We start from the raw sequence: 21222 nt of genomic DNA, 5'->3' as shown, positions 1-21222 counted from the left end.
AGTTTGTATACTACTGACACTAATGAGAATGCACATGAGACTTATAAACACTCAAGTCAATAGAATTCAAAGATCAGAGCAATGAAATCATCAAGAACAACTTGAAGATTAATGAAGACATATGCATGAATGCAAGAAGAACAGAAACATGCAATTCACACCAAACTTAAAATGAGACTCTAGACTCAAACAAGAAACATAAAATATTTTTGGTTTTTATGATTTTGTAAATTTTTTTGTGCTTTTTCGAAAATTAAGTGGAAAAGAAAATAAAGATATCAAAATTCTTAATGAGAATTCCAGGAATCATGCAATATTAGTCTAAAGCTTCAGTCTAAAGAAATTAGACATGGCTAGCCAAGCTTCAACAGGACATTGCATTCAAGAGCTAAATTGATGAAGATCAATCAGCTTTGGTGATGATAAGAACATCACCTTGAAACACTAGAATTCATTCTTAAGAACTCTGAAGAAAAAAAATACCTAATCTAAGCAACAAGATGAACCGTCAGTTGTCCATACTCGAACAATCCCCGGCAACGGCGCCAAAAACTTGGTGGACGAAATTGTGATCACTACAACACAAATAATCCCAAAAACTTGGTGCTCAACACCATGGCATAAACACAACTTCGCACAACTAACCAGCAAGTGTACTGGGTCGTCCAAGTAATAAACCTTACGCGAGTAAGGGTCGATCCCACAGAGATTGTTGGTATGAAGCAAGCTATGGTCACCTTGTAAATCTTAGTCAGGCAAACTCAAATGGGTATGGGTGATATATGAATAAAACATAAAGATAAAGAATGAGATACTTATGTAATTCATTGGTAGGAATTTCAGATAAGCGTATGAAGATGCTTGTCCCTTCCGTCTCTCTGCTTTCCTACTGTCTTCATCCAATCCTTCTTACTCCTTTCCATGGCAAGCTGTATGCAAGGGTTTCACCGTTGTCAGTGGCTACCTCCCATCCTCTCAGTGGAAATGTTCAACGCACCCTGTCACGGCACGGCTATCCATCTGTCGGTTCTCAATCAGGCCGGAATAGAATCCAGTGATTCTTTTGCGTCTGTCACTAACGCCCCGCCCTCAGGAGTTTGAAGCTCGTCACAGTCATTCAATCATTGAATCCTACTCAGAATACCACAGACAAGGTTTAGACCTTCCGGATTCTCTTGAATGCCGCCATCAGTTCTAGCTTATACCACGAAGATTCCGGTTAAAGAATCCAAGAGATATCCACCCAATCTAAGGTAGAACGGAGGTGGTTGTCAGGCACACGTTCATAGGTGAGAATGATGATGAGTGTCACGGATCATCACATTCATCAAGTTGAAGAACAAGTGATATCTTAGAATAAGAACAAGCGGAATTGAATAGAAGAACGATAGTAATTGCATTAATACTCGAGGTACAGCAGAGCTCCACACCTTAATCTATGGTGTGTAGAAACTCCACCGTTGAAAATACATAAGAACAAGGTCTAGGCATGGCCGTGAGGCCAGCCTCCCAAAGAGGGTTCAATCATAAAAACATGATCAAAAGATGATAATACAATAGTAAAAGGTCCTAGATATAGAGAACTAGTAGCCTAGGGTGTACAGAGATGAGTAAATGACATAAAAATCCACTTCCGGGCCCTCTTGGTGTGTGCTTGGGCTGAGCATTGAAGAATTTTCGTTTAGAGACTCTTCTTGGAGTTAAACGCCAGCTTTGGTGCCAGTTTGGGCGTTTAACTCCCATCCTTGTGCCAGTTCCGGCGTTTAACGCTGGGAATTCTGAGGGTGACTTTGAACGCCGGTTTGGGCCATCAAATCTTGGGCAAAGTATGGACTATCATATATTGCTGGAAAGCCCAGGATGTCTACTTTCCAACACCTTTGAGAGCGCGCCAATTGGACTTCTGTAGCTCCAGAAAATTCACTTCGAGTGCATGGAGGTCAGAATCCAACAGCATCTGCAGTCCTTTTTAGTCTCTGAATCAGATTTTTGCTCAGGTCCCTCAATTTCAGTCAGAAAATACCTGAAATCATAGAAAAACACACAAACTCATAGTAAAGCCCAGAAAAGTGAATTTTAACTAAAAACTAATAAAAATATACTAAAAACTAACTAGATCATACTAAAAACATACTAAAAACAATGCCAAAAGGCGTATAAATTATCCGCTCATCACTGCTTTTGACCCAATTTTAGGCTCAAAAATGAAGACAAGAGGCTGCAGAGTGGAGTTGGAAAGCATCATTAGAAGGATTCATTCACATTTACACTTTAGGTTTTAGATGCAGAATTCTAGAGAGAGGGGCTCTCTCTTTTCTCTAGGTTTTAGGGTTTCTTTTAGTTTTATTTCTTCTCAAATTCATATTTTCATCTTGCTTTTATTTAGTTTCTCTTCTACATTTTATTATTCTAGCATCTTAGTTTATCCTCTCTTGTTGATTTCTTTATTTTTTCCAATTTAGTTTATGAACTCTTCTTGTTAGATTAATTCCATTTTAATGCAATTTGAAGTATTTCATATTTATGGCTTCTTTCCTTAATTGTTGGTTATTAATTTCTTGCATGTGTTAGTCTTATATTTTACTATCTCTTATTAATTTTCTATGTTTTTATTGTGTGCCTTCCAAGTGTGTGATAAAATTCTTAGGTGGATTTTAGATTAGATTTTTGTGTTCTTAACTTGGGTTGATGATTTGGAGACTCTTGAATTATCAAAGTCTCTTGTTGATTGGTAATTGAAGATTGCCGGTTAGCTTGAACTTCACTAAATCTAGTCTCTCACTATGAGTTGACTACGACTTGTAAACTCAAGTTGATTGTATGCACTTGACTTTCCTTCATTGGTTAGAGGTTAACTAAGTGAAGGCAATTTACATTTACCATCACAATTGACGATGATAATGAGGATATGACTTCTAATTCCCTTTCCTTGCTAAGAGCTTTCTTAGTTATTAGTTTATTTTCTTGCCATTTTACTTTCTCATTTCTTATTACAAAACCTTCAAAAATATACTTTTTCATAACCAATAATAAATACACTTCCCTGCAATTCCTTGAGAGACGACCCGAGATTTGAATACTTCGTTTATTTTTATTGGGCTTTGTACTTGTTAAAACCTAATTAAATCTTGACTGAAGATTAATTGTCAATTTAGAACTATACTTGCAACGAGAATTTTTTGAGAAATTCTTTACCGATAATTTTTCTCCGTCATGGCCTCAGTTCTTCTCGTGCTCGGATGCCACCGTGCTCAATGGTGTTGACTTCTTTTCCTTTAATACCTCCCTGTAGGTTCAGGCTTTCATTGTAGCATTTTTATGACAACCTCTGATCTCCTCTTATGGTAGCAATTACCTCTGAAGTCGGGAATTTCATGCAGAGCTGAAGAGTTGAAACGACCGTGGTGAGTTGGTCCAAGATTGTCTGACCTATCAGTGTATTGTAGGTTGATGCTACGCCAACCATGATGTAGTCTATACTTAAAGTTCTAGACTTCACACCTTTGCTGAAAGTGGTGTGTAACGGAATGAAGCCAAGAGGTTGGATGGGTGTGTCTCCTAACCCAAAAAGGGTGTTGAGATATGCTCTCAGCTCTTTCTCTTCTAACCTGAGCCTGTCGAAGGTAAGTTTGAATAATATATATGCCGAGCTTCCTTAATCTACCAGAGTTCTGTGGAGGTTTGCATTGGCAAGTATCATTGTAATCATGACGGGATCGTCATGACCGGGGGTCACTGCTTAAGCATCCTCTTTGGTGAATGAAATTGTGGGTAAGTCGAGAACTTCAAATTCTTCTTTGACTTAATAGACTTCTTTCAAATGTATTTTACAAGAAGACTTAGTTACCACACCTCTTGCGAATCCTCCATCTATCATGTGGATATGTCTATCCGGGGTTTGTCGTGGCCGATCTCATCGACCCCTGTCTTCATCGCCTCTCTTCCTTTTTCTCGAATCATCAGACCTTTCTGCAAGGTATCTTTCTAATGGATCTTCTCTGGCCAGTTTTTCTATCACATTTTTAAGTCGTAGCACTCATTGGTTGAATGCCTATATAGCTTGTGATACTCACAGTATTTTGTCCGACTTCCACCTTTCTTGTTCTGAATAGGGCGAGAAGGTGAAAGTTTTTTGGTATGGCAGATTTCCTTGTAGATGTCAACAAGGAAAACTTGCAAAGGAGTATAGTTTTGATATCTTTGAGGCTTTTTCGAGCTATATTTATCTTTTTTCTTTGTCTCATTCTCCTTATCCTGAGCTTGATAAGGGAGTTTTGTCCTGGAGCTGGTTCTCTGAGTAAAAAATTCTCTTCCATGTTAATATACTTCTCTGCTCATTCTTGTACCTCATACAAGGAGGTCGGGTGTCGCTTTGATATGGATTCAGAAAATGATCCATCTCTGAGGCTGTTCACTAGCCCCATTATTACTACTTCTGTAGGTAGATTTTAAATTTTCAAGCAAGCTTTGTTGAATATTTCTATATAAGTTCGGAGAATTTCTCTGACCTCTTGCTTGACCCCTAGGAGACTAGGAGTGTGCTGGACTTTATCTTTCTGAATTGAAAATCGGGTGAGAAACTTTCTTGCAAGGTCGTTGAAACAGGTCACCGACTTAGATGGTAAGCTATCAAACCACTTCATCGCCGCTTTGGTTAGCGTCGATAGGAAAGCTTTGCAGCGACCGCATCGGACGCATCATCCAAATGCATTTGACTTTAAAGTTACTGAGATGGTGTCTCGGGTCGGTCGTTCCATCGTAGAGGTCCATGTTGGGGCTTTTAAAGTTCCTGGGAACCCTAGCCCGCATGATCTTTTATATGAACCGATCTCCTCCTCCAAAGGGAATTTCCTCTTGATTTGCATGGTTGCTCCAATTTTGAAAGTCGGCTTCTAATTTTTGTAGTTTTTCTTCCAATTCTCTTCATCGTCGCACCTCCCTTCGGAAGTCTTTTTCAGCTTCTCTTTGTCGCTCTATTTCCTGCTCGAGTTGCTCTAATCGGCCGTGATGCTCGTGTACGAGTCCTATGATTTCTGTTGGGTGCAGGGGTTCCTCAGTCTCTGGTGGGTGTATTTTTGAATTGATTCTCCATGGTTGATGGTTTCCTGACGTCCCCTCCACATTAAGGCCACTTGCTCTATCATGTCGTAGAGGTATCATAAATGCCCGTTCATCGTTGTGAGGTTTTTGTTCTGATTCAGACGTCGTGTGTCTGTCTTTGAACTGATCGTCCGCCATGGTGGGGTGTAGACTTCCAGGTTCCCGACAACAACGCCAATGTTCTGAGGGTTACCTGAAATTGGGTTGTTTTTGAGACTGAACGTGAGGTCGAGACTCTTTTTGGGTAGCGTCCAAATTCTATTGGTGTCGAAGTGCCGCTGTTCGAGTTCCTCGTGAGGAGGTGGGGGTGGTGCCTGCAAGGGACTCCGATACTTAAGTTAGCAAAGGTTTTAGCAGATTTTTTGTAGATTCGGTTCTGAATATACTTGAGAGTGTCAATGTCATAGTTGTAAAAACTAGACCGGACCAGCCAGTTTGACCCAAAAATCGGTGAATCGGACCTCCAACCGGTCCGGTCCAGTCCAAAGACTGTTTATGGTCAAGAACAGGTAAGAATCGGTTAAGCAGGTAAAAATTAGTCAAAAATCGGTCCAACTGAACCGCTCAAGAGAAAATTCCAAAACTGATAAAGATGTAGTAGTTTAAACTTGGATCCTCCTTGCACTACATGCTTCCTTTACGCTATGTTATTCCTTATTATTTCATATGCTAATTATGAATTATATAGTAAAATCGCACAATCATTTTTTTAGATATTATTTTAATTTTATATTCACTTATATATAAATTAATTATATTTTTTATTATTCATAATTATTAATATAAATATTATTAAATATGTATAAATAAAAAATATCAAATATTTTTATTAATTATAATATATTTTTTTATGATTATACTATATTTATTAATATTATTTTTCAAATAAATACATATATATATATATAACAAAATAATAAATATAAAAATACTTTAATATAAAGATAAAATTAAAAAATCTTTATCATGAAAAAAAATACTAGAATTTTATATTTAATAATAATCGGATTATAACTTGTTGATTATAATTTGTTGAAACTTAATTGTTTTTAAAATATTATTGAAGATATGTATTTTAAATTTTAATTTTAGATTTTTGGTTATTTTTTATTTTTTATTTACATAGGATCGGTTCAACCAGTAGCTCATCAGTTTAACCGATAAACTAGTGAATTGGTAGCCTGATTGGTTCAGTGCTTACACCTATGCTCAGTGTATTTATAGTATAATAGATAATTGAGTAGCTCCACCTTTTATAGTAAATAACCGTTTCCTTTTTTTAAAAAAGTTGTTGAGATCTCCTTTTTAGATGAGTAGAAGATATCTTAAAAGTCAATTACTTACTTAGATAAGTGGAACCAACTCTTGTTGCGGTGTCCGATCTCTATAAAATTGTATAAGTGTGGATTGAGTTATTGGATCTTTTAATTGGAACTATTCATTTTAGGCCTGACTATGTTTATAGGACAGTATGAAAAGATATTATTATTGAAATATCTATCAACTATTCTCAATGTGACTTGATAGAAAATGTGACCTGTGAATGATAGTGGGAATATATATACAACCGAAAAGAATAAATATATAAATCAATTAATATTATTTAATTTTTTTCATTTAACATTTTTACTTTTTAGAAGATTTAAAATAAAAATTTATTTAAAAATTGATTAATATTGATAAGAAAATTTGACTCCTTAGTCAAAGTCACCAAAACATCAGAAAGGAGTTGTCCCTCTTCAAAACAACACCACCAATGGGTTAAGGACTTCCATATTAACCACCAAGTAAGAAGATTTTTTTTTTTTTTGGTGACTTACCAAGTAAGAAGATTGGTGTTGCCAAGTTGGAACCTTGAATTTTTTTTATTATTTTATAGTGTATTTAACAAAATTTTAATAGTAAAATAAAATCTCTAAAAAAAATCTTCTCTTAAAAAAATTATAATTTATATTTTTTAAAGATATTTTTAACAGTATAAATAAAAAAATATTTTTATATTATTATATCTAAACATAATTATTTTTACATAAAATTATTTTTACTTTTTTAAAAGATCTTTTAAAAAAAATCACTTAGACAAAGATATTTTCGTAAAAAGTCCATCCAAACAAACTCTCTAGGTATATGTAATGATTAATAGTGTTACATTTTGCACTCTAATTTTGAATTTTCTATGCACATCAAATAAAAGAATAATATTGGAGATATCAACATAATATGATAATATTCAAGTCTTCACGCTTTAGAATGGCCCCTGGCAGCATTTCGTCTTGCACAGCATCCCACAAAGTATACAATACACTGCCATTTCAACAAAACCATGTCATGAAAGATTATTATTATTGAAGGGTTCGTTGATTTTGGTCAGCAATGTCTTACCAACACAACAAATAGCACAACATTGAATATTGCTACAACTCTCCACTCAATTTTCATGTATTGTGCCACTCCAGCCCTGCAAAATTACGCAATCATGAGTATGACCATCGACATGCAGAGAACAAGAACATGAATAATGGGCTACCTGGACATGCTTACTTGCAAGAATCACAGTCATAACATTTGATAGCTCCGGAGTTTTTGTATCGCTTGCAATCTTTGTTAGCACTAGCCGGATGAAATGTCAAGTCATAGTAGGAGGAATTTACAGCGGGAAACCCACATCTAAGGACATAACATGAAAATAACTATTGAAATGTACTTCGGCGACTGCTATAAACAACGGAAATGCATTTTGAACTGAAGAACATAACTTACTGGGAAGGTGGTCGGCAGCAACCAGCCTCGACAGGGCTCAACTTAGCTAATTTATATTCTTTGAGAGTCTGTAGCATGAAATTGGAAATGGGATAAATCAGAATTCTTTGGGTAGAGGATAAAACAACTAGCATATAACTAATTTCAGTGAAATACTGCAGGGCCCGGACCTTATATTTTTTGGATAGTTTATTGCAGTCATCAGATTTAACAAGACAAACCCTAAGTCGCTCCCAGTTGTGAGAATTGTTCAACTGAAATAAAAAGAACATATCAAGAAAGTTCCTCTTGAAATGTTATTGTGCATTATCAATTCTCTATGTTGATAATAACCTTACCTCTTTGAGAAACCAAGAGCTATAATCTTGAAGTTGATACTCCTTGTACCTAACCAGACAAGAAGGATGTCATTCATGGTTTGCTATCATGAAGGAGTATAATTATGTCAACATAGAAGGATATTGCTTGAGTCCCTACCTCAAGCCAGTCACACTATGACCTGATCCATCATTAGTCACAATGAACCTGACACAATGGTAGAAGATTATATAAGATCTGAGCAGGAGTAGTATAATTCATTCAGCTTGATTAGCTGATTGATATACAGAATACGTAACACACATCTGTTTACACCACATTAAAATTAAAATATATAAGCAATTTTTTGAGCTTCACATGTTTCCACTTTTCGCTAGTTTTTTATATGTAATAAATTCTAAAACATTAACTACCTGCTCCCGAGAATTTACAAAGAGAGCAGTCATCCTAAATTGGATTAAATGATGAACATACCAACATAGTACAGCAATGTGAATACAATTATGTTAAGAGATGTTAATAACATTGTCAATGAATTTGCATACTTACACCAACACAGTGAACACCAAGATTCCCACCAAGACAAAGAACAGCAAGATCAGATACTGCAGGTGCAATGTTAAAGAGGCTAACTGAATTAAAATTTTCTAGGTTTTGGATTAGAATAGAAAAACGAAAGAAAGCATTATGCGCTTATACGAGCATCCTAAGAATGTATGATAAGGATACAATCCACAACAGTATGGAGTTATTTTTCAGGGCGCCCAAAAAACCGACTATGGATCTGTACAACATAGAAAACGTGATACAAGGATTACAAACTAGCAGAAAAATATTGCAAGATAAAAAAAAATAAAGCACCAAAATCATGAGGAATGCTAGAAAGCTGACATTAAGAAAATAACTGCTCCAAGGGCTAACACAGGTAAAGTGAGAGACTTTCTGCACCCATCATGATGCATGCTCATCCACACCCCAAATACTATGACAACGATGGCTAAAACCTGCAAAAGGAGTCCATCAGAAGTGAAGTTAGCTGCTAAAAACCGTAGCCTGGGGTATGCAAGAGTAAACAGCAGAAAGTACATTAAGTGGAAAATGCAGCAAAACCAAAAGATTGAATTTTGAAATTATGAGAGGAAATGTAGGAAATGGGTATTCAAAGATGGTGAAGAAGTTACCATGGTGAGGAAGTTGATCCATCTGGTAACGAAGGTGCTAGTTCCGACACCCATTGTTTGTTGTCAAAGGAAGGAGAAGTGAGGAAGTGAGTCTTGAAATTTGATGGGTCGATGAATATGCGCCGCACGCTGCACGCCACGAAATGGAACACGCTACGGTACGACACGACACTCCATGAAAGAAACACAAACCTTTTAGCTTTTACACAGTAATGTACCTATGTCTTTATTCTCAGAGATATTCAAACTTCAGTCAAACTCTGGTCAATTACAACGTTAACTCCATCCTATGCTTCAGCACAATATATTTCCTTTTCTCTGTTTCCTTTTTTCCGAAAATTTAAATTTTTTATATTTTAAATGTACTAAAAATAATTTTAAAATTTTGCTAACGAATGATAGGCACTTGTTAAAATACTAATTGGAAAAAAAATTAAGTTTTTAATTTATTTATTAAAAAATACTAATTTTTTTTACTAATGCTAATCTTAAATAATTGACTTAAAATTTAATGGTTTATCTATTTTCAAAGCAATATTTAATCTTGTGTCTTATGCAAACTCATGCTACTATATTCCAATTTTTTGTATAAGGCAAACTCTATAATTCAATTAATCTTTTACCAAATATAAACATATCTTGTGGACATCTATATCGTCATAATTGTTCTCCCACTTTCAGATTTTAATGCAAATTTTAAAAACATGTATTTACTAGGAATTATATACATTAAGACGCAAATCAAACCATTTCAAGATTCAAGATTCCTCTACAATCTACATGTTTCCTTCTTTCACTACAATGAAGGCCACCCAATCCCACCCTCAAAAAAGGACAAAACTTTATAATGAAATTGCACAACTATGCTCTTGCCCAAGTGGGTGTTTCACCGTCCTATCTTGTAATATCTATAATCAACTTCGGTTGGAGGTTTGCAGCCTGCACTCACCAAAAGAATATGCAGTTTTTGCACTTTGCAGCCACTATTCCACTCTATTGGTACATGTCATTATCACCGATTTCATCCTTTCTTTATCTATACACGTTTCAACTATCACCTGCCCAACATGATTCATATGCAGATTAAAGGGGTTAACATCAATCATCCTTTCAACTATCACCTGCATATAAACAAAGTAGACCACCAAAAATCATTACCTCTTGTATTTTGTTTCCAGATCGAGCCAGCAACTTGTACTGATTGTCGAAGATCGATGCCATGTAAACCTGCAAGCAAATAAACCAAGAAGCAATCACATTTTTCACCAGCAACATTATATTTTTCAACTACAAAATTATAAGACAATAACTCCACATGAGAGTTGATCAATCTTCCTCAACCATGTGCAGAACCCAAATTGCATGATGCATAATGCTAACTTGATGGCAAGTTCTGGCGGATTAAAAGCAAACAATTAAATGCATATCCACTTGCAGAGGTTCAAATGTGTTTTATACCTGGAAAGTTGGTGCCAAACCAGGGCTTCTGAAGAACCGGCCTTTTGAAACAGACTCGATCCCCTCAATCTTTTGTAATTCTTTGATGAGAGATTCAACTTCAGGCCACTGTCAAAAACAAGCATGATATTATAATTAGCCATGTCAAACCATAAAAGCAACCAGAAAATAAAGAGAAGTGTAGTTGATTACACTACTTTTCAAAGTATTTAAAGTAACTTCTATATTCCCAGATAAAGATTGAAGGTCATTACCTCCTCATCTGTTTGAGCTTCTTCCAGTCTCCCATCTAAGTGTCCATGCTCCCCAACTACAGACTCCAAGGAATCCATTAATGGATCGGGCTGCCAAAGGAAGGTCGTGATTTGTAAAATCTCCAAGTTTTAAAATAAAGAAAATGTTCAAAGATTAAATATTCATGTAGATATATTACCGTGACTCCCTTTAACGATAAAGATATGCGCCCAAGAGCAAAGTCTAATTGCAGAACTTTTGCCTCTATAACCTGGAGCAAGAAGTAGGACTCAAAGTAAAACACAAAGTAGCGTAGAAAGACTATGCACATCTAGGCTACGCAATTAATGCCTCCTATACTTGGAGAATGGAAAATATTTGGCTAATTCCATAGAAATAGATCATTTATAGCTTGCATCCAAAAATAATTCTCCACTTTCCTAATTGTCACACTGTCATTGAGGAAAATACCTGACCAATCTTGAAGTATGATGCTGGGTTCAAGGTGGCATCCCATGATAATTCTGATTGATGAATTAGTGCAGACTCCCCTTCAAGCTACATGCATGCACACACACCAAAAAAGAAAAGGTTAAACAAGGTACTTCCACTTCTCGTTGCTTTAATAAGACAACGAAATAAGATTGTCAAAATGAACGACCCATATATTAAATATAAAATGCCTTACATACCTCTACAAAAATCCCAAAGTAAGTTATCTTCTGGATGCAACATTTTACTATATCCCCAACCTGAAGTCTAGCCTGCCATAAGAAACAAAGGAGGTATCGAAAGATCACTTGATGTTGCATCCACTCAACAACACATGCCTCATGCTAATTCAAGAACAGTTATCATAACTTAAGTAGTTACCATGAGATTTCTCTTCTTCTCAAGTAGGTCTTCCTTCTCTTTTGGTTTTAATGAAAATATGAGCTTTCTAGATTTTCTTTCTACGGATAATAGATTTGCTCTAACTTTCTGCATATAATTGAGTATTATTAAAAAGAATCATGATATTCAAACCTCACATTTGAAAATAAATTTTGGGAAAATATCTGTAAAGTGTTCTTGTATTTTAAGCACCAAACCTGCCCAATAAAAGAGGACAAGAACTCAATTTTCTCTTGGTCATAAATCCTTAACAGATCTTCCATTTTCATATCTGGAGAAAATTTCTCTTCAACATTAGTATCATTCTCCTGATATAGAGGAGAATTGGGAGAAATTTTATTTTTTTCAGCATCATAGGTTGTAATAGTGTCTAAACTCTGCTTGTACATGGATGGATCCAATCCCTTCTTTCTTAACCATGACTCAAAAGCTAAGAACTTCCACTTGGAAACAAGGTTACGGTACGGCAGGAATCCTACCAAAGATCCAAAAGATACCTGTAAAATAGTGTAATCAAGTTCAGAGGCTATATACAAAGAGAAATGCATTCAATACTAAGAAATATTACAAATGAAGATATTAAGTACTTACAATGAAGCCTTTGCTACTACAACTTAATATTTCCACATCTGCCCTATCTCCATTCCTAATCAAATCTTCTGCCCTGGTCCAATCAGCATCTTCACCCTCCTACATTAACAAATAGCATAAAGGTTCTATTCAAAAGCATCAGCATCTGATAAATAACTTATATACTCCATATAATCTGACCTGAAAATCTGAAACATCAACAAGATTCCCTAGTTCATCATTGTTTTTGTAACCTCCGGTATTCATAAAAGCATTCTCTTCAACAACATCTGAGGTTTGCTTCACATGTTGGTCTAATCTATATTGAAAATGCCTTAAAGTTATTGCAATCATAAACTGAAATATACAATTATAATGGTAATTTCACATACCTTTGCGGCTTTCCCTGTAGTGGAACTTGCACAGACAAGTCCACTTTATCAACTGAATTTAAATTTGACAGTTGACTTGAATCAGACAGCTCCTGCTGGAACTCATAATGCTGCTCCAATTCCTAATCAATCAAGCATGAAATTAATAAAAGACAAGTCGCATACATGATTCTATATTCCAATGAATATTAGCACCTACATCATTTTTAAGCATAACATTTGAATCAGCAGACTGTTCATCATTGTTGCTCTCCGGTCTATGAGGCTGTTCTAATAATGTCCAGTTACCAGCTTTACCTCTTGAATCTTCTACACTGATCTTCAAATCATTTTCATTGTCCGAACGAGTAGAAGACTCTTGGTTTGTATCTTCATCCTTGGCAATTGGTGGTTCAGGCTTCCTCAAAAGCGACATATCACTAAACGTCTCCTTCACTTGTCCATCCCGCATGTGCTGATACAAATTTGGTCTTACTCTCAACCTTGACAACACGTCCTCGTCATCCTCTTTATACACGGTTGGCTTTCTCAGAATAACATTAGGAGCACTACTTACATTAAGACTCCCTGCATTACTCTGCAGTGGCCTTTTCAGAATACTTTTATTGACATTCCCTGCATTACTCTGCTGTTGGCTCGGTTTCTTAATCTCCAATGGAACTTTGTTATCAATGGATTGGAAGCTTGCCCCTTTAGCCGGAACAGGCCGCACCAAACCCAAACCATCCAATTTACTCGATGACTTCCTTTCCTTAGAACCTTCAAATGGAACTTCCTCCACCTCAACGTGTTTCCCCTTCTTATAATACGATTTCTCAATATCAAGAAAAGTAGCATCAGGGTTAGCTTTTCTTCCCATTATCTGAAACAACAAGTACCACAATGAATATAATTCATCAACAAGCATATACACAGAGCAAAATTCAAGTTATTCCTTTAAGGACCATAACAAACAAATAGAAATAAATAGGCAAAAGGGTGAATGAATAAGGAAAATTGAGAAGAAAAAGAAAGGAACCTTGGCGAGAGTAAGCTTAGGGTCCTCTCCAAGTAAGCGTCCAAACTTGAGTTCCATCAAGTCCTGGCTATTGAGCTTCGGGGGCTCTTCCTGCGTGGCAAAGACCCTTAGTGAATTGGGTCTTCGATTCAAATGAAGTGTTCTCGTCAGTGGTGTTGGTGTTGGTCTTCTTCTATCAGATGAAAATGAAGGAAGGTAAGGAAGGTGGGTTTCGCTGGTGAAGAAGGATTTGCTATTGGCAAGTGCATGGAAACCCATTTTCCTCAAAGTTTGAATTTGCAAGTTCCGAATGTTATGATTATTCTTCTTATTGAAGGGTTTTAGCGTTACATGCTTTGCGAAATTGAGAATCCGAAAATTTGGCTTTGGATAAAACAGCTATCGAGCAGAGAGAACAGGAGAACAAAGTGTTATCCTAAGCATTGTGACGTGGCTTTAGAACTTTTTTTTTCTCCTTTACTAATTTAAATCCAAATATATCTAAATTATACCGCTCATCTAATTCGATCCAAATTGAACCGATTCAAAATCGTACTAATTTAGATTTGATTGGATTGTAATTATAACAAATCCATGGATTAGATTAGATTTTAGATTTACTTCTCAAATTTGATCAAATCTATTCTAAATCGCACATAATATAATATTATTATTTTTTATCATATTTAAAATTTTACTTGTAATATGTTCAATTTATTATATATTTTTATCTTATTCATGCATTATTTATTTAATGAATATTTTAAAAATTTAAATTAAGATTTATTTATTTATTTTAATTCATCTATAATTTATTTTTTATTATTATATTATTGTTAGTTTTCAAGATACGTATAGATTTGTTATATCATTGTTAGTTATTTAAGAGTTGATATTAAGACTTGTTATGTATATTTAATTTTTTTTCATTTACAAAATTGTAAATTCAATTCAATCCAGATTACTTGAAATTGGATCGAATTAGATTAGATTATCTAAAAAACATTATCCAACCAAAATCGAACCGCAAATAAAATTAATATTCACATCAGATAAATTTAGATGAATTTTTGACTCTGACTCAAAACTGATGTAAATCGCACCACAAACATTCTTAAATAATATTACGATAACATTAGTTTAATTCTATCATGAAACCCAAAAAAAATCGTAGATAAAAAAAAATTAAAGAATAAACTTTTAGTTATATCTTTTATAAAAATCTTATAGAAATTTTTAATGTATTAAGAATTTAATTTTTTATTAATAATTAATTTTAACGTTTATTTAAAAAAATAATACACATACTTTTATATTTAATTAAATTTTAAATATATTTTACAAATAAAAATAATTAATTGTTATACATATTATCTAAGTTTTGTTTTTCCTTATATAAAATTATAATTGAATATTGTCGCCACTTTTTTAGTACTCCTTGAGCTAATCCCTCATAGTTTTCGCGCATTAAGCTCAGGAATACGGTGATGGTTTGAGAGTAGTTGCAAATATTCTATTCTTCGCATCCATGCACAACAAAATTCAGGCCATTTTTCTATGGACTACGCTCTTTCCCTTAATAAGTTTTTTTCTCTCTATGTGAATGCAGTTCCACTCAAGTAGGCTATTACTGACCTATGTTCGTTAATCCCTAATTTTGACGATCTTAGACTGGAAACGGCTTCTCCGCTCAAACTGCAGCAAATCTTAAGAATTTTCGAACAAATGAAATGGAATTCTAGCCTTAAAGAATCCTCACGGGGTTCGAAAGTGAAGGTTTCAATCATATTTCTAACACTGAAAAAGGCATTTCGACCTCAACATTTTAGCAGAGGAGGAAGATCTAAGACATAGAAGGACGAAAAAGGGCTTTGAGAAGAAGCTCTTCCTTCTTCACTTCAGGAAGAGCGCCGACGGCAACCATAGTCAGAATTCTTTCAAGTTAGGTCTTGGACGACCTCAAAACTCTGAAAGATGGTATAGGTAATGGAAAAAAAATACATTCATGGTTTCTGAACGAATTTTTTTTAAGGTATTTATTATGATGCATATATATAGTTGTTTAATTTACTAAAACGAAATAAAAATTAACATTTAATTTAAAAATATAAAAATAAATAATTTTAAATATTAAAAACTTACTATAAAAGATAAGTTTGACAAGTTCCATATTAAATTTATCGACACCAGAGAATTTGCCTTTCTTTAGACGGAAGAACACAACCTACTCGGAAGGTGGTCAGCAGCATTATCCTGAAAGGCTGAAACAAACAAATTTTAATGGCCTCCTAGTGTATCTCTTAATTTAAGAGTCTTAAATAGCATTACCCTAAAACAAATATATCTCCTCTTCTTTTTTTTTTTTTCCCTTGGTCTCACACAACTCACACACTCATACACACTAGAAAGAATTCTATATATTACACTCATGGAATTTGAAGTCTGATGCAGCTTAATGACAAGTTTACAAATCCCCCATTTGTGCCAAAACCTCAGCTGCAATATATCTTTCTATTATTGTAGACTTGCAATATATCTCTTTCTATTATTGTAGACTTGGATTATTTTTTTTTTCACCATGTAGCAGAAATTAGAATACCGTTTTAATTGTTTATCGCTAATGTCATGAAGTCTATCATTTGCTTCGAAACATTGGAATGCAGAATCAATAGGTTAGGATACTTATCCAGCTTTCGTGATCGGGATTCAACACACCTTAGCATTTGTAATAGTAGAAATTTGCAGTTATAATTTGTTAGAATTATTTAAAAAAATAAATTCCAACAATAACAAAATTTGTATGAAACTGGACGCAAAACAACCCTAAATCGTCACCTGATTTCAAATATTCTAGGCAGGGTCTCTCCAAAATGGCAGAAACAATAACGAAACGAGATAACTTTAACTATCTAAAAAATAATGTTATAGGAGGGGATTATATGACAGCACACAATCCTCTGTTCACTCGTACAAGTCAGAAGGCTACATGGTGGAACAGAAATTTTCATGGCTAAAGGAAAGAACTAAAGAAGTAACTGGGAAGAAAAATTGTAACAGATTCACACAAATACATCCATAATCAGAGGTAAGGCCTAGGACGAAGAATACTTATTCGTCAAGCCTCGAGTTAACTAACATTCTAAATGTGAGATAAATTAGTTAAAGTATACCATCTCAAAAAAAAGAAAAATGCAATCCACGAAAGTGATGCATAAAAAAAAACCATCTAAATCAGAATCTAATTCATCTAGTACATAATCCTTAGAAATTATATAAACTATAACTCATGCAAAATTTTGAACTAGAAAGATCTTTACAGAATGATGTATCAACACTTACACTAGTGATATAGAAGTACAATTCCTGTGAAAATTAAATTATTTCTTTCTTCAAGCAAAAAAGCTAACTATTAGGACATGCTCTGTTCTAATTACAAAAGTGCAGCCTTATTTTCCACCTATTTCTTGCTTTTAGGATTTTGTGAAGAAAACAATGAAAATAAGTAATCAGTTTCTTATTTTCTCTTTTCTCTTTGTTCATAACATATAACAGGAAATGAAAACATTAACTAGAGGAGAGCCTTAGCTGGTAAAAGAATAGTACTTGAATAAGACTGGCATCTTGGGGAAAAAAATGAGAAATTGTAAAATCAAAAGACAATAATTATAGCACTGATTGTTTCTCAGCTTAATATTGTACAATGTTAATACTTAATAAAAACATAGATTGAATCCAATACAAAGTTCCTAATTGAGAAAGCATTCTTTGTGCACTAAGGTAGCGTTTGGTGGAGAGACAGAGACAGAAAGACTGAGACTGAGAGACTGAGAAACAAATCTCAGTATTATGTTTGGTGCAAAATGGGAGACAGGAATTGAAACAAGAATGAAACTCTAATTTAATTTGCACAAAGGGTAAAATTGGAATTAATTAATTGAAATGAAAGTATTTTAGGTATAAAATGTTATTAAAGTTTCAATCTCCATCTCTAAAAATTTCAGTCTCCTGTGTCCCTACTTTTTGGAGGTACTGAAATACTGAAATTTTGGAGACAGAGACAGAAATTTTAGTACCAGTTTCTGAACTAACAAACACGATACTGAATTTCAGTCTCTCAATCTCTGTCTCAGTACCTGAAAACAAACGCTACCTAAATGTTATTATCAAATTTGTCAACAGTATATTATCTACCTTAGATTTTCAACTATGTCTTAATTAACTTTGCTGCCCTTGAAAGGTAAGTAATATGAATCAACAATACCCACAAAACATATAGCAGCATAAAAGTTAAGCAGCTTATCCGAAACTGTACAAGTAGAAGGAATAACCTTTGGTTGTAAGGTTGCAAGAATTTCACTAAGGGAAGGTACATGAACTAGCAAATATAAAATGCAATTATATGAATGAACCCAAAATCTCTTCTACCATGATAATAAGAAAAATGTGTCACTTCTATAAGAGGTAATAAGCTGCAAGCTCATTAGCATCAAAATTACAATATTCCTAAGTAGCTTTTCTGAGTTCTTATGGATTGTCTGCCTATGATGATATCCCATAAAACAATTTTATAAGAAAGCAGTGGCATAATATCAGATCAATAGTTCATGATCACCTACAAACCTCAAGAAATGTCATCTTACACATAGAGAGACTACAATAATGAGCAACAACTAAATCATACAATTGACCTGCAAAGAAATCATCTTAGGACTAGTTTGAAACTTTGAATTGGCTTTTGAAAAAAAGTATTTATTCTTTTATCTTTTTTAAGAAAATCATTCTTTATAGATAAAAGTTATTTTACATTTGGGTAGACTTTTTAAAAAGAGTTTTCAAATATTAAAAACGTCTTTTGCTTCTGTTTTTTTTTTAAAAAAGCAAGGTATTACTGGCTTTTAGCAAAAAAGCAAATAATTTTCTTTTTTAATAAAAATACTTTTCTTAAAAGATGTATCAAAATGTGATTAAAACTTAGGGTACTTTATTTTTTTTATAAAACGTACTTTTTTAACTCAAATAAGCTCATTCAAACCAACACATAATCAGGAAATTCTTACTCCTAAGTACGTCCAGATAATTATGGTCAATTGTTCATCTTAAACCAAACAAATCATTGTCTGGCATTTATTAAATCCAAAGCACAGGATCATGTTTTAGATCAGATACATACTTAAAAATAAAAAGAATGACAGTGGACTAAGACAGAGCAGAGAGTTTCAACCCTATGTTTTCTCAAGGAGGCAAATGAACTAAGAATTCATTCATAAAAGTCAGTTTGCACTTGGAAGACTTCAATTATGAAACCTAAGAACAGCAGACTATATCTCTTAAAGATATAACCTTTGCATGTAATATACTTTTTCATAATTCATAACCAAATATGGAAGACGTAACAATGATCTGTTATCTAAAGTCCAATCCCAAGAATTTCAGCGAATCTATCAATCATAATACATGTAACCTACCCCACTTATAGACAAAGTTGTACGTACCAAAGCCTAAGCAAGTTGTAAATCTGGCATGTAAAATTGAGCTTGGCATCCTGTTTCTGTGTCGAAACCCATTACCAAAGCCACATTGCTAAAAGTTCTAGGATCAATCAAGCATTCCACACAGTTCCAGAATGCAGACATATAACACCATGCCAAATGAGTTATATTTACTGAACAACTATTAAACAAAAAATTCTTAGGATGGAAAAAAGAAATGAATATAACCATATATACTTCTGCATCACACACAAACACAAGTAACCTAGAGATAACATTTTAAACAAAATCTTTTCAATATAAGGGCAATAATCTCCACTTTTCTACATCAAATTATGACTATACCATAGCGTGAATATGCAATGCTAACCCCAAAAAAAAAAAAAAACATTCTCTAAATCTGAAAAACAAGAAAAATCCTCCGCGCCCAAACAAATCCACATCCACCCCTAGAACACAACAAGCAACGAAAACAGAGTGTATATCAAGAAACACGCATACGCTATCAAGCCACGGTGCTCGTCGCCGCCATCCGCAAGCAAAACGATGAGACCCGTCGAAGCCCTGGTCGCCCACAGCACGAAAACCGAAGCGACAACAATCGCCACGATCCCTCCCTGAGGCAGGAATAGCGACATGGCCGAGTAGATCACCACCGGCAACATGCAGTAACCAACCACGCTGGTGCACGTGTGAAGGTCCAAGTTACCGGCTCGACCGGCAAGCATGTTAAAAACCACGTACAAGAAGATCGAAGAGACCACGATCCAGCCAAGAATCACGCCGAATTGGATTTTTCCGGCAAGTAACTGGAAGAGGCAAAATGACATGTAGAGAAGGATCGGTCCGGATAGATCGGAATCCTTGTGGATGGTGTGGTTCACGCGGAACGGGTTCAGAACGGATCGGATCTTGCTCCAGATTTGTTCAGGGTGGATCCCGAGCTCCTCGAGGAGTGGTTCCTCGTCGTCGAAGTTGGCGGAGCCACCCACGGTGCCCGGTGCAGAGTAGATTGGGCCAGATGAGGTGGACGCTGCGGCGGAGCCTATGTCAAAGGACATGAAGGGGATGCCGGAGTTTGGCTGGAAGGGCGGCGCAGCCATGCGTCGCTGCTGGATGTTTGGACCTCCGGCGGTGGGGTTTCCGGCTTGTGGGAAGGCCACCGGCGGAACCTTGAACTCTTTAGCCATTGGATTGGAATTTGGGGGTGAAATTAGGGTTTTGAGAATTGGATATGCAGTGTTTTTTGGGTTGCTTTGTTTGCTGGCTGAGAGAGGAAACGATGAGAGTGAGCGTCAGAACTCAGTACTATACAGAGTTAATGGGGAGCCTTTGTCGGTTCGGTAACCATTTTCTTTTCTAAAATCTCACCCGTTTTGGTCATAGCCTTGGATGATGTTAATTACAGTTAGTTTTTTTTTTTTTGAGAAAAGAGCATTTTGATTGTCCAACAACATTTAAATCTTAACGAGAAAATACATTTAAGTTATTGACTTTTTTAAAATTTGTTGTACTGACTTAGCCGATATACGAATGCACACGTAGAAAAGTTTTTAAAAAGAACAAATTAGATCAGGGATCGATATGTCTAGAATTTAAAAAAGTCAATAACTTAAATATATTTTCAAATACTCAGATATAAATGTCTGCGGACCAAAAAGTTAAGGACCTATTTGTCCTTTTTTTTTGGACTTGAGCAGTGCCAAATAACCCCGATCCGACCCAACAAGGATCCCACAAATTCAAACAGAGAAGCAATACCCCTTTCCCTCCTATAACCCCTCCTAATTAATTTATCTATCTATCTATCTATCTATAAGTCTATAAAA

General features: G+C 34.9%; 3 protein-coding genes across 5 annotated transcripts; all 3 read right to left on the bottom strand.

Annotated features, from left to right (window-relative positions):
* Positions 1-7188: 7188 nt before the first annotated feature.
* LOC112790933 (tetraspanin-10) lies at positions 7189-10417 on the bottom strand. Of its 2 annotated transcripts, none has more exons than XM_025833562.3 (12): positions 10309-10417; positions 9360-9530; positions 9070-9182; positions 8908-8962; positions 8728-8783; positions 8338-8385; positions 8199-8247; positions 8031-8114; positions 7861-7928; positions 7642-7767; positions 7483-7558; positions 7189-7404 (listed from the first exon to the last, which is right to left on the bottom strand). In XM_025833562.3, the coding sequence occupies exons 2-12, from the start codon at positions 9411-9413 to the stop codon at positions 7339-7341; spliced, it is 795 nt and encodes a 264-aa protein (XP_025689347.1). In that variant the 5' UTR covers positions 9414-9530; positions 10309-10417; the 3' UTR covers positions 7189-7338. The 2 variants fall into 2 exon arrangements, 1 of the variants encoding a protein (XP_025689347.1); XR_003196981.3 differs by having other exon boundaries at positions 7343-7404; positions 7628-7767.
* Positions 10042-14362, bottom strand: LOC112790932 (uncharacterized). The gene is made up of 14 exons (XM_025833560.3): positions 13926-14362; positions 13107-13769; positions 12908-13029; positions 12717-12834; positions 12537-12635; positions 12143-12442; positions 11925-12032; positions 11744-11815; positions 11523-11609; positions 11251-11322; positions 11072-11161; positions 10818-10925; positions 10518-10586; positions 10042-10417 (listed from the first exon to the last, which is right to left on the bottom strand). The coding sequence occupies exons 1-14, from the start codon at positions 14181-14183 to the stop codon at positions 10343-10345; spliced, it is 2241 nt and encodes a 746-aa protein (XP_025689345.1). The 5' UTR covers positions 14184-14362; the 3' UTR covers positions 10042-10342.
* Positions 14363-15913: 1551 nt separating this feature from the next.
* On the bottom strand, positions 15914-20872 carry LOC112790931 (uncharacterized). Of its 2 annotated transcripts, XM_072233276.1 has the most exons (2): positions 19895-20872; positions 15914-16165 (listed from the first exon to the last, which is right to left on the bottom strand). In XM_072233276.1, the coding sequence occupies exons 1-2, from the start codon at positions 20581-20583 to the stop codon at positions 16153-16155; spliced, it is 702 nt and encodes a 233-aa protein (XP_072089377.1). In that variant the 5' UTR covers positions 20584-20872; the 3' UTR covers positions 15914-16152. The 2 variants fall into 2 exon arrangements, with proteins under 2 accessions (XP_072089377.1, XP_025689344.1); XM_025833559.2 differs by lacking the exon at positions 15914-16165 and having other exon boundaries at positions 19671-20872.
* Positions 20873-21222: the final 350 nt, after the last annotated feature.

This window comes from Arachis hypogaea, chromosome 3 (assembly GCF_003086295.3).
Source record: "Arachis hypogaea cultivar Tifrunner chromosome 3, arahy.Tifrunner.gnm2.J5K5, whole genome shotgun sequence".
NCBI lineage: Eukaryota > Viridiplantae > Streptophyta > Magnoliopsida > Fabales > Fabaceae > Arachis > Arachis hypogaea.
Note: the sequence above shows the minus strand (reverse complement) of the source record. Positions and strands in the feature narration are given on the sequence as shown.

What these genes read in the sequence shown, in the direction of transcription:
- LOC112790933 (XM_025833562.3), bottom strand. Translation starts at nt 9,413, where the DNA reads ATGGGTGTCGGAACTAGCACCTTCGTTACCAGATGGATCAACTTCCTC. An exon ending in GCTCTTGGTTTCTCAAAGAG is followed by an intron (nt 8,115 to 8,198) that starts GTAAGGTTATTA and finishes TTTTTATTTCAG; the next exon opens with TTGAACAATTCTCACAACTG. An exon ending in TGCTGCCGACCACCTTCCCA is followed by an intron (nt 7,768 to 7,860) that starts GTAAGTTATGTT and finishes TTATGTCCTTAG; the next exon opens with ATGTGGGTTTCCCGCTGTAA.
- LOC112790931 (XM_025833559.2), bottom strand. Translation starts at nt 20,583, where the DNA reads ATGGCTAAAGAGTTCAAGGTTCCGCCGGTGGCCTTCCCACAAGCCGGA.
- LOC112790932 (XM_025833560.3), bottom strand. Translation starts at nt 14,183, where the DNA reads ATGGGTTTCCATGCACTTGCCAATAGCAAATCCTTCTTCACCAGCGAA. An exon ending in ACTTTGGGATTTTTGTAGAG is followed by an intron (nt 11,610 to 11,743) that starts GTATGTAAGGCA and finishes GCATGCATGTAG; the next exon opens with CTTGAAGGGGAGTCTGCACT. An exon ending in AAGCTCAAACAGATGAGGAG is followed by an intron (nt 10,926 to 11,071) that starts GTAATGACCTTC and finishes TGTTTTTGACAG; the next exon opens with TGGCCTGAAGTTGAATCTCT.